Source organism: Trichomycterus rosablanca, chromosome 19 (genome assembly GCF_030014385.1).
Source record: "Trichomycterus rosablanca isolate fTriRos1 chromosome 19, fTriRos1.hap1, whole genome shotgun sequence".
NCBI classification, from domain to species: Eukaryota; Metazoa; Chordata; class Actinopteri; order Siluriformes; family Trichomycteridae; genus Trichomycterus; species Trichomycterus rosablanca.
The window spans coordinates 25,348,887-25,360,395 of record NC_086006.1 but is presented as its reverse complement, the minus strand read 5'-3'; the positions used below and the strand labels follow the sequence as shown (position 1 = coordinate 25,360,395).

General features: G+C 44.8%; 1 protein-coding gene across 1 annotated transcript; it reads left to right on the top strand.

Annotated features, from left to right (window-relative positions):
• Nucleotides 1-6,036: 6,036 nt before the first annotated feature.
• On the top strand, nucleotides 6,037-9,838 carry LOC134333925 (transcription factor TFIIIB component B'' homolog). Its single transcript, XM_063016091.1, has 13 exons — nucleotides 6,037-6,051; nucleotides 6,149-6,464; nucleotides 6,579-6,725; nucleotides 6,842-7,048; nucleotides 7,127-7,315; nucleotides 7,401-7,625; nucleotides 7,711-7,935; nucleotides 8,021-8,245; nucleotides 8,331-8,435; nucleotides 8,526-8,687; nucleotides 8,880-9,041; nucleotides 9,131-9,247; nucleotides 9,468-9,838. The coding sequence occupies exons 1-13, from the start codon at nucleotides 6,037-6,039 to the stop codon at nucleotides 9,791-9,793; spliced, it is 2,421 nt and encodes an 806-aa protein (XP_062872161.1). The 3' UTR covers nucleotides 9,794-9,838.
• Nucleotides 9,839-11,509: the final 1,671 nt, after the last annotated feature.

The following is an 11,509-nucleotide window of genomic DNA, read 5'->3' as shown; positions in this document are numbered from 1 at the left end:
AACATTTACTTTCAACCGTCCCCCATCTTTACTAGCAATTTCACAGTCTAAGAAGGCTAAAACGTTGTCGCTTGCATCCTCCCTTGTGAACTTGATGTGTTTGTCCACCGAGTTGATGTGGTCCGTGAAATGTGGTACTTCCTCTGATTTTATTTTAACCCAGGTGTCGTCCACATATCTGAACCAATGACTCGGTGGTGTCCCTGAGTAGGTCCTTAGTGCCTTCTTTTCCACTTCCTCCATGTACAGGTTTGCAACAATAGGTGAGACTGGGGACCCCATAGCACACCCATGTTTCTGTTTGTAGAACTGTCCTCTGTACGAGAAGTAGGTGGACTGAAGACACAGTTCTAGGAGTGTGCACACCTGGTCCGTGGTAAGGGTGGTCCTCGTGCTCCGGGTGGGGTCGCCTTGTAGTTTCCTACGGACCACCTCCACTGCCTCAGCAACCGGAATGCATGTGAAGAGGGATGTAACATCATACGAGACCATTGTTTCCTCCGTCTCAATGATGACGCCCTTCACCTTGTCCACAAAATCCATGGTGTTCTGAATGTGGTGTTCCGTGCTACCTACCAACGGGTTGAGAATCGATGCTGTAAATGTACTTAAAGTAAATGAAAAATAAAAAGTTTTTTGTGTTTATTGAGGGCACGATGTACACATCCATGACACTGAGGTTACGTAATGGTTTGTACTACTACTGCATGAATCAGCTGCAAATTTAATACAAGTAACATCACCATCTATAGCTAACCACAGCAAAAACAGAGTAATTTCATCAATTCATCATAAATTAGACATTTTAAACATATAAAACCTGATGTTAAAGGTGTAGAAACTATTTAAATGGTTACCCTGTTATGTATTGACATTTTTGGCATTTAGCAGATGCTTTTATCCTAAGTGGCTTACAGTATACAGTCCAAGCAATTGAGGGTTAATGGCCTTGCTCAAGGACCCAACAGTGGCAACCTGGCAGCGGTGGGGCTTGAACCAGCAACCTTCTGCTTACTACATTCTGCCCTTATGTACATGTCCTCTCTGTTAGTCAGAGTCAGAGTCAGAGAGGTTTTATTGTCATTTCAGCTACATACAAGTACATATTGAAACGAAACAGCGTTCCTCTAGGATCACGGTGTAACACGGTACAAAAAGTGCAAGACAATACAAAACAGTGCAAATACAACAATAATACAAAAAATCCTATAATAAATAACTACAAAAGATATTCCTAATTATCCCTAATCTAAACAAGTACTTAGAAGACAGGACTAAAGACAAGTGTTAGTACATGATGGTGAATAGATGGTACAATGGTTCATGAGGTAGTGACATGTTGTACATTAGCAGCGTAAAATTGGCATTGCAGATAAGGTGCCTAAAAAGTAAATATGGTGCAAAATACAAGTAAGGTGCAGAAATTATTGTGCATTTCCAGGAGGTGTGCAAAAATGCAAGTAACAGTCAAAAATGCAAGTAACATAGTCAAAAATGCAAGTAACAGTCAATACAGTTTAGTGTGTGGCAGCAGAAAATTTCCAGAGGAAATTGTTATAGTACTGAATTGAGGAGTCTGATTGCTTGAGGGATAAAACTGTTACACAGTCTGGTTGTGTTAGTCCGGATGCTGCGGTATCGTCTCCCAGACGGGAGCAGAGTAAAAAGTCCATGTGATGGATGGGTGGGATCGTCCACAATGCTGAGAGCTTTGCGGATGCAGCGGGTGTTAAAAATGTCCGTGAGAGATGGAAGAGCGACCCCGATGATCTTTTCAGCTGTCCTCACTACTCGCTGGAGAGTCCTGCGGACCGACGCAGTACAATTTCCGAACCAGACAGTGATGCAGCCGCTCAGGATGCTCTCGATTGTTCCTCTGTAGAACGTGGTGAGAATGGGGGGTGGCAGATGAGCTTTCCTCAGTCTTCTCAAAAAGTAGAGACGCTGCTGGGCTTTCTTGGTGATGGAACTGGTGTTAAGGGTCCAGGTGAGATTCTCCTCCAGATGAACACCGAGAAATTTGGTGCTCTTGACGATCTCAACAGATGAGCCGTCGATGTGCAGTGGGGAGTGGTCCCTTAGTGTCTTTCTAAAGTCAATGACCATCTCTTTGGTTTTATCCACGTTCAGAGACAGGTTGTTGACTTGGCACCAGTCCGTTAGATGTTGTACCTCCTCTCTGTACGCTGACTCATCGTTGTTGCTGATGAGTCCCACCACAGTTGTGTCGTCTGCAAACTTAACGATGGAATTCGAGCTGTGCATAGCTGTACAGTCGTGCGTAAGCAGAGTAAACAGCAGTGGACTGAGCACACAGCCTTGGGGAGCGCCGGTGCTCAGTGTGGTGGTGCTGGAGGTGTTCTTACCGATCCGGACGGACTGAGGTCTCTCAGTCAAGAAGTCCAGGATCCAGTTGCAGAGAGAGGTGTTCAGGCCCAGCGTGCTCAGCTTTCCAATTAGATGCTGAGGAATGATGGTGTTGAATGCTGAGCTAAAGTCTATGAACAGCATCCTGACGTAAGTGTTCTTTCTGTCCAGGTGTGTAGAAGCCAGGTGAAGTGTGGTGGATATGGCGTCGTCCGTTGAGCGGTTAGGACGGTACGCAAACTGCAGTGGGTCCATGGTGGGAGGCAGTAGTGTCTTAATATGCCTCATGACTAGTTTCTCGAAGCACTTCGTGATGATAGGCGTGAGTGCTACGGGACGATAGTCGTTGAAGCATGACACAGATGACTTCTTTGGCACGGGTACGATGGTGGTCGTCTTGAGGCACGTTGGAACGATGGCGCTGCTCAGGGAGATGTTGAAGATGTCAGTGAATACATCTGCCAGCTGGTCTGCACATCCCTTGAGCACTCGGCCAGGAATGTTGTCTGGTCCAGAAGCCTTCCGTGGGTTGACTCTGTGCAGAGTTCTCCTCACGTCCGCTGTGGTGAGACGAAGCACCTGGTCATCACAAGGTGGGATCATCTTCCTCGCCAACATGTTGTTCTGTGCCTCGAACCGAGCGTAGAAGTCATTCAGCGCATCTGGAAGGGAGGCATCACTGTCACAGACGGGTGGAGTCGTCCTGTAGTTGGTGATGGCCTGGATGCCCTGCCACAAGCGCCGTGTGTCACCGCTGTTCTGGAAGTGGCTGTGGATGTTCTGGCCGTGTGCGCGCTTTGCTTCTCGGATCGCCCGGGACAGTCTGGCTCTCGCTGTTCTCAGAGCCGGCTGGTCACCTGCTTTAAAAGCGGAGTCTCGGGCCCTCAGCAGTGCACGCACCTCTGGAGTCATCCACAGCTTCTGGTTGGGTCTGGAAGTGATGGTTCTAGTGGTAGTGACGTCCTCAATGCACTTGCTGATGTAGCAGGTCACTGAAGTCGTGTACTCCTCTAGATCAGTGTAATCGCCGTATGTTGCAGCCTCCCTAAACATGTCCCAGTCAGTGCACTCAAAACAGTCCTGAAGAGCAGAGATGGATCCTTCTGGCCAGGTTTTCACCTGTTTCTGTACAGGTCTGGAGCGCCTGATGAGTGCTCTGTATGCTGGGATTAGCATTACAGAGATGTGGTCTGAGTATCCGAGGTGGGGGCGGGGCTCCGCCCGGTACGCACCGGCAATGTTAGTGTAAACATTATCCAGCGTGTTCGCTCCTCTCGTAGCAAAGTCCACATTCTGATGGAATTTAGGGAGAACAGACTTGAGATTTGCATGATTAAAATCCCCAGCGATAATAAACAGTCCGTCTGGATGAATGGTCTGTAGTTCGCTGATGGCTCTGTAGAGTTCGCTTAATGCTTCCTTCGCGTTCGCGCTGGGTGGGAGATACACCGCGACAATAAGCACGCTGGTGAATTCCCGTGGTAAATAAAAAGGTCTGCATCTAACAATAGCAAATTCCACCATCGGAGAACAGTACGCCACAACAAGCACAGAGTCCTTGCACCATTCGGTGTTAATGTAAACACAAACGCCTCCTCCTCGTGTTTTACCGGACTGAGCTGCATTTCTATCGGCGCGATACGATGCCAGCCCGTCTAGCTGAATGGCACTGTCTGGAATGTTGTCGCTAAGCCATGTTTCAGTGAAAATTAAAACACAACAGTCTCTGTACTCACATTGGGTCGTTCGCTGAAGTCTGATACAGTCCAGTTTATTCTCCAGAGAGCATGCATTTGCGAGGAATAACGATGGTAGAGCCGGCCGGCTTGGGTTAGCTTTTAGCCTAGCACGGACCCCGGCTCGCTTTCCACGCTTCTGCTTCCTCGAGCACCGCTTGCGGCGCCCCCTCCCCCGGTCACCTGCTTCAGGTAACACCGAGGACTGTAGGCCTGGTTCGCGAAGTAGGCAGAGTCCATGCAGAGTTCGCCGCAGATCATCCCGCAGGTTAGTTTCTGACTGTTTCCTCAGTTGTAGCAGTGTTTGGCGGTTGTAAACTGAGTCAAAAGTGGTTTCCATACGTTTATAAACAAAACTGTCCTAAACAAACTTACAAACTTTTTCTGAAAACAACAAAAAAACACCGTTTTTCGACCCCAGAGCGGCCGCTGCGTGTTAACGCGCCGCCATCTTGGATCCGCCAAGTGGAGAACTGTTAGATGAGAACTGTTGGTGTTAATAGGCTGAACTGTTACAGGACGTTCTGTTATAATGTTAACCAGTGCACAGTGTGTCATGACGGCGTGTTAGGGCAACTTTAAAGAAAAATATTTTTATAAGTTTCGATTTTGAGGAAAAAAGTCAAAATATTTTTAAGAATAAAGTTGTACAAGTTTCAATTTTGAGATTAAAGTCGAAATGATTACGAGATTAAAGTTGAAATAATTACGAGATTAAGGTCGAAATAATTACGAGATTAAAGTGGAAATATTATGGCCATAGCAACCTCCTTGAGTTAAAATAAGGGATGTTCATGATTTGTTATACTTTCATATCGGTTTCACAAATAAAGAAATCCCCAATCTCCTGCACATCAGCACCAGTTTGTTATTAGTATAAGGACAGTGAAACGGCTTTGCAATAAACTGGGTTTATTTAGAAGAATGTGTGCCACCAGTGCGTTCGGCGTCTGCGTCGTCAGCAGTACTTCAACCGAGCCTTGTATACGATAAACTAAAGCCGTACGGCATCGCTGTAAATGGTTGCATTGACAGGTTTAGTCGTCATGTCATGTGGATGGAAGTGTACAACACAAACAAGCACCCAGAAATAATCGTGGGTTATTGAATAACCACAATAACGCTCATTATAAGCTGCTCTCGGCGCTTGCATGCCGATCCAGGTACTGAGACCCGAGCTTCTCTGAACTGACAAGCCTGCGACGGCTGAACACTCTTTGGCCATAATATTTCGACTTTAATCTCAAAATCATTTAGACTTTTGTTTCAAAATAGAAACTTATACGCCTTTATTCTCGTAATGAAAACATAAAAATATTGTTTTTACAGTGGCCCTAATACGCCATCGTAGTGTGGCACTAGACTAACATAAAAGTAAAATCAGGCCCATAATTCTGTGTCGTTACAATCATTATTTTTCAATATTTCACTTTAACACAGTTGAACATATCAGATTAATTAGACAAAAACCTTGTGATTATACATGGATTGTGGAAATGAATGTGTGTCTGATTAATCTGATTAATCTGATATTTTCTGCTTCAGTCTGACAGTTGAAATGTAAAATGACCAAAATTCCATCAACCATTTTAATGGTAAAATAACAAAGTTGTAAACTAAAATGTTTTAACAGGTAAAAATTGGCTGTCAGTTGGCATGATTGGCTGTGTCTCCTGGGTTGAGGGGTATTGTCTGAAGCCCTGTGATGATTGGCAGACACACTGTCCAAATATTCGAGTCTCACACCCATTGTTACTGGGAGTAAACCGGACCCACCGCAACCCTGACCAGGATAAAGTGGGTGGTTAAAATAAAGAGTGGAGAGGTGTGTGAGGGGTGAGCAGTGAGAGTGGAGAGGTGGGTGTGGGGGGGAGGTGGGTGGGGGGGGGGGGGGTCACTGATGTGACGATGTATAGAACTGTGTGATGTCATAATGGTTCTGCAGCAGGTAAGTCTGAGCACCGGAGCATTTCAGCTCAGTGTGAGTTTGGGCGTGGAAGAGAGCAGGTGAAAAAATGTCTTGTCTGCTGTGGTTTTTGTCGAAGTTCCGTCCAAAGACCCGGGAACGGCCGGATGGCGACCCTGAAGAGGACGGACCTGAGACCCAGAAAAAAAGCAAACGTGGAAAGAAATGGACGGGTAAAAACTGGAGGAGGATTTTTAAGAAAAAGAAGAAGGTGGAGGGTGATGGAGAGGCAGGACAGAGCAGTGTAACACCGAGGCCATCAAACATGGACCATGGAGATGGTGCTGAAGTGCTCATGGCTCTGGTGGAGAAACCTGAACCTGATCCTGCAGATGGAGAGGATTTGATGAGCTGCAGGCTGGATGGAGCTGAGAAGATCATCAGCCAGCAGCAGAGTGAGTAGATGAAACCACTTGAACAGGACGGGGAGGGTCCTATAATAGAAACATCAACAATAACAGGGTGGTGTGATGCTGGAAACCATCATGAAGTTCATTTTAAAGCTCCAGATCAAATCCTAGATGGAACTGATACAGCAGCTGAAGAACGAGCTACTGAAGATCTCAGCAACTTCATGCTGGATGAGGATAGAGCTGCTGAAGATGTCGGGAACTTCCCACTGGATGAGAATGAGGCTGGTGCCGAGCGTCTTCTAGGTGAGTAAAGTAAACCTGGATCAGGTCACATGGTACCAACACGGCTGGGCACAGGGTAAAAGTGGTTATTAAAACACCACCTGGAGAAATAAAGAACTCTGTTTTTTATTGTCAAGCAGGAAATGAGACCTTGGAAGTGATGGACCTAAACACAGGGACTGAGGATGAGGATATTAGAGAGCTTATGAACTTCCTCCAAGATAAAACTGAGGAACAGATTGAGCTCCTAAAGATGAAGGATACAGAAGCTGAGATTGAGGCCATCACAGAGCTTAAGGAAAACATGACGGATGATGTGGAGACACCGAGCAACAAGCTTCTGGGTAAGTAAACAAAAACATGCTGTTTTAACAGAGGCCCAAAAGATATGAAGTTCTCAATATTTCTTCTTGTTCAAGTAGGAGATCCGATCACAGAGGAGATGGATGCAGAAGGTGGATTTGCACTTGTTAAAGATTTGGTGAACGTTCTCCTGGAAAAGACAGAGGAAAAGATTGAGCTTCTGAATGTACAAGATGCAGAAGCTGAGACTGAAAACCTCATGGAGAACATGCTGGATGATCTGGATGGATCTGGAGAGCAGCTTCTGAGTAAGTGAAGCCACCTAATATCAGATACTGTGATGGAGATCCAGCAGAGCAGTCGAGCAGTTCTGATTATTTCTTCATGTTAAAGCAGGAGAGAAGGTTCCAGAAGTTATGGATGAAGACGTTGAGATGGAAACGGCTGAAGACGTGAAGAAGTTCCTCCTTAATGAGAATGAAGCCAACATGCAAGTAATGGATGAAGCAGTTGAGGCTGAAACGGCTGAGAACGTGAAGAAGTTTCTCCTTAATAAAACTGAAAACGTCATGGAGAACATGCTGGATGATCTGGATGGATCTGGAGAGCAGCTTCTGGGTAAGTGAAGCCACCTAATATCAGATACTGTGATGGAGATCCAGCAGAGCAGTCGAGCAGTTCTGCATATTTCTTCATGTTTAAGCAAGAGAAAAGGTTCCAGAAGTTATGGATGAAGACGTTGAGATGGAAACGGCTGAAGACGTGAAGAAGTTCCTCCGTAATGAGAATGAAGCCAACATGCAAGTAATGGATGAAGCAGTTGAGGCTGAAACGGCTGAGAACGTGAAGAAGTTTCTCCTTAATAAAACTGAAAACGTCATGGAGAACATGCTGGATGATCTGGATAGATCTGGAGAGCAGCTTCTGGGTAAGTGAAGCCACCTAATATCAGCTACTGTGATAAAGATCCAGCAGAGCAGTCGAGCAGTTCTGATTATTTCTTCATGTTAAAGCAGGAGAGAAGGTTCCAGAAGTTATGGATGAAGACGTTGAGATGGAAACGGCTGAAGACGTGAAGAAGTTCCTCCTTAATGAGAATGAAGCCAACATGCAAGTAATGGATGAAGCAGTTGAGGCTGAAACGGCTGAGAACGTGAAGAAGTTTCTCCTTAATAAAACTGAAAACGTCATGGAGAACATGCTGGATGATCTGGATGGATCTGGAGAGCAGCTTCTGGGTAAGTGAAGCCACCTAATATCAGATACTGTGATAAAGATCCAGCAGAGCAGTCGAGCAGTTCTGATTATTTCTTCATGTTAAAGCAGGAGAGAAGGTTCCTGAAGTTATGGATGAAGCAGTTGAGACTGCTGAGGACGTGAAGAAGTTTCTCCTCAATAAGAGTGAAGCCAGCATGGATGAAGGGCTTGGTGAGTAAAAACATGGATAGTAGCTGCTACAAAGCACCAGATGTTCTGCTAATGATCCAGCTCATAATTCTATTGGTTGGATGTTTAAAGCAGAAATGGTGGTGGAGGTGAAGAATGTGGTGGAAGATGAAAACGACATTAGAGCTGAGGTCGAACAGATACTGAACCTCGTCCTGGATGAGATCGAGCTGAAAGTAACAAAGCAGCAGAATGAAGTGGACGAGATGGAGAAGATAAACCAGCAGATTCTGAGTAAGACATGAAAACGAAACATCTCATTTTAGAAGAAGAACGGCCAGATAATTACTGATCTTTTCTAAATGAAAGCAGGAAATGAGCTGCTGATGGAAGCTGAAGTTCAGGTGGAAGCTGAAGAGCAGATACCTGTTCACCTGGACAATATAACAATGATAATCAGGTTGATCTTCTGCTTTTAATTTTCAGTGATTAAAGATGAAGAGAAGGACATTAAGAAAGATGAGCTCCTGAATGATGGAGGGGAGGGAACCCTAACAATGAAAAGGAGGAGAGGAACACGGGGGCATGGCCGGAAAATCAATTACAAGAAGAAAGAAAAAGAGGAATCCGAAAAAGACCAACATCAGGGTGAGTTATGATCAGTAGATCATGATAATCAGGAACATCAGCTGCTGCTAATTAAATAATAACGTTATTATTATTTAAAACCATTCCAGAAAAAGAACCCACAATGAAGTTAGTGGATAAAGATGGGGGTGGAAAACCCAAAAACTGGAGGAGGAGAGGAACAAGAGGAAAAGGACGAAAAATTAATTACAAGAAGAAGGAAGAAGGTAAAACGTCAGAAAGAAAAACAAACATGGGCCACAGTAGAACACCTAGTGCTAATTTAAATCAGCCAATCCACCGTCTGCGTGTTTTCGGCAGGTGGACAGTAGAACTTTCTCCACAAGACAGTTCAGCTGTGCTTGATGTGTATTCATGTGATTTGAACCCTCTGGATTGGATTCCTTGTTATGAAACTGCTGCTGCTTCTCTGTTTGTCTACCACAGTGGAACAGATTGTGGAGAATAAAGAGCCTCACGGAGGAGCTGCAGCTGATGGTAAGGCAGAAGAACAGAGAAGATCTGCTGAAGGTCATGAAAGAGCAGGAGGACGAAGAGAAGCCGCCTATTCAGAGGTGGTGAGAAATGCCTATGGAGGAAGAAGCTGGTATAGACAAGACTGGTACCAATATGGCCAGCACCCACCAGAACCTGTGTGGAGAAATTATAGGATGGATGAGAGGAACACCTGGAGATATGGAGGCCGTCATTGGGAGAGGAGAAACATGTGGACACCACCAGCAGCGAATTATTATTATAACCCAAATTATTAATATAATCCAAATTATTATTATTACTGAATAAATGAAATAAAAGCACCTGCTGCAGTCTCTTATGAATTTATTTATTCATTATTTGTCCTGTTCACTCATACCTGTGGATATCTGAGAGGAGCTAATCCACCTACTGACATGTTTCTTGGACATTGGACTATCAGGAGAAAATACAGAAGTGACCAGAATTAAGGATCAAACCTGGGTCCCTGGAGCTGTGTGGCTCCAACAGTAGCTGCTGTGAGACACATTTAAATGACACTGAGCAGGAGGAGCGAGAGACTTCTGATATTGATTCAGAGGATTTCTATTTGATTCTGATTCAGAGGATTTCTATTTGATTCCAATATAGATGATTCAGTTTGATTCAGATTCAGAAGATTTCTACTGCAGCATCAACTTCCACACGTGCTGCTTTTTAAAGTGTTTTCTTCTGTTCTTTCCATCTTTCAGCACTTTTTTGTTCCTTTATTAAATACAAACAAATTATTTAGCAAGTTTTGTTTTATTTGTTACTTGAACGGAATGCAGATTTTGCTAAAATCTACATATCATCAAATTAAAAGTTTCTCCTAAACTGGCAGAAGAGTGACGTTCTTAATCCTATATAAAAGGTTCAGATAAAGGTTGACGTATGGCTTATAAAAAGCACATGCATAAATGTATCTGTTGATGCATGCTCAATAATCCAGGCACACAAATCCACAAAGTTGAATCAGTTCATCTGGACACAAGTTTGTTGTAGAGATACGTTTCGTCACTCAATCCGAATGACTTCTTCAGTCTGAGCTGGTGGTGAATAACCCCAACCTTATATGCAGTTGATTTGCATAACGACCGATCACTGCCCACTGCATAACAATGGAACTGGTGATCAGGTCCATATGAAATTCACAATGACCATTAATTACAATGGCCATGTGTGTCTTTCACACATGATTGGGGTAAAGCTCCAATTACGGCGTTGTATGATGGTGAGAGATGGTGGTGAGAGATGTACTCTCAGAGATGGTTGTTCCCTCTTCACGTAAATCGCCTCTTTGACTCCACGTTCAAACCAGCGTTCCTCCTTGTCAAGGATCTGCACATCTTCATCATTAAATGAGTGGCCGCTGGCTTGCAGGTGGGTGTAAACCGCAGAGTCCTGGCCAGAAGAGGTCGATCTTCTATGTTGGGCCATCCGTTTCGCCAGTGGCTGTTTAGTTTCCCCGATGTACAGTTCCCGACAATCCTCCCGGCACCTAACAGCATACACTACGTTACTCTGTTTGTGTCGAGGAACCCGGTCCTTAGGGTGAACTAATTTCTGGCGTAGCGTGTTCTGGGGTTTGAAAGCAACTGAAACACGGTGTTTGGAGAATATCCGTCTTAATTGTTCCGATACTCCCACCACATACGGCATCACCACTGGTTTGCGCTTAGACCGCGGTTGTTCTTCTCCTCCCTTCGATCCACTGGAGCTGTGTTTGGGCATTTTTCCCGCTTTTACGAATGCCCAGTTGGGATAACCACATTCACCCAGGGCCTTCTTGACATGAGATTTCTCTCTATACTTGGCCGTAGTGTCTGTGGGGATGCTGTTCGCCCGGTGGTGCAGCGTCCTGATGACTCCTAGTTTGTGCTCCAAAGGATGATGGGAGTCAAACCTTAAGTACTGGTCCGTGTGCGTTGGTTTGCGGTAAACATTTACTTTCAACCGTCCCCCATCTTTACTAG

Bases quoted from the DNA above. Each gene is read 5' to 3' on its own strand.
- LOC134333925 (XM_063016091.1), top strand. The intron at 7,049-7,126 runs GTAAGTAAACAA...TTGTTCAAGTAG, and splicing joins ACCGAGCAACAAGCTTCTGG to GAGATCCGATCACAGAGGAG. The intron at 7,936-8,020 runs GTAAGTGAAGCC...TTCATGTTAAAG, and splicing joins ATCTGGAGAGCAGCTTCTGG to CAGGAGAGAAGGTTCCAGAA.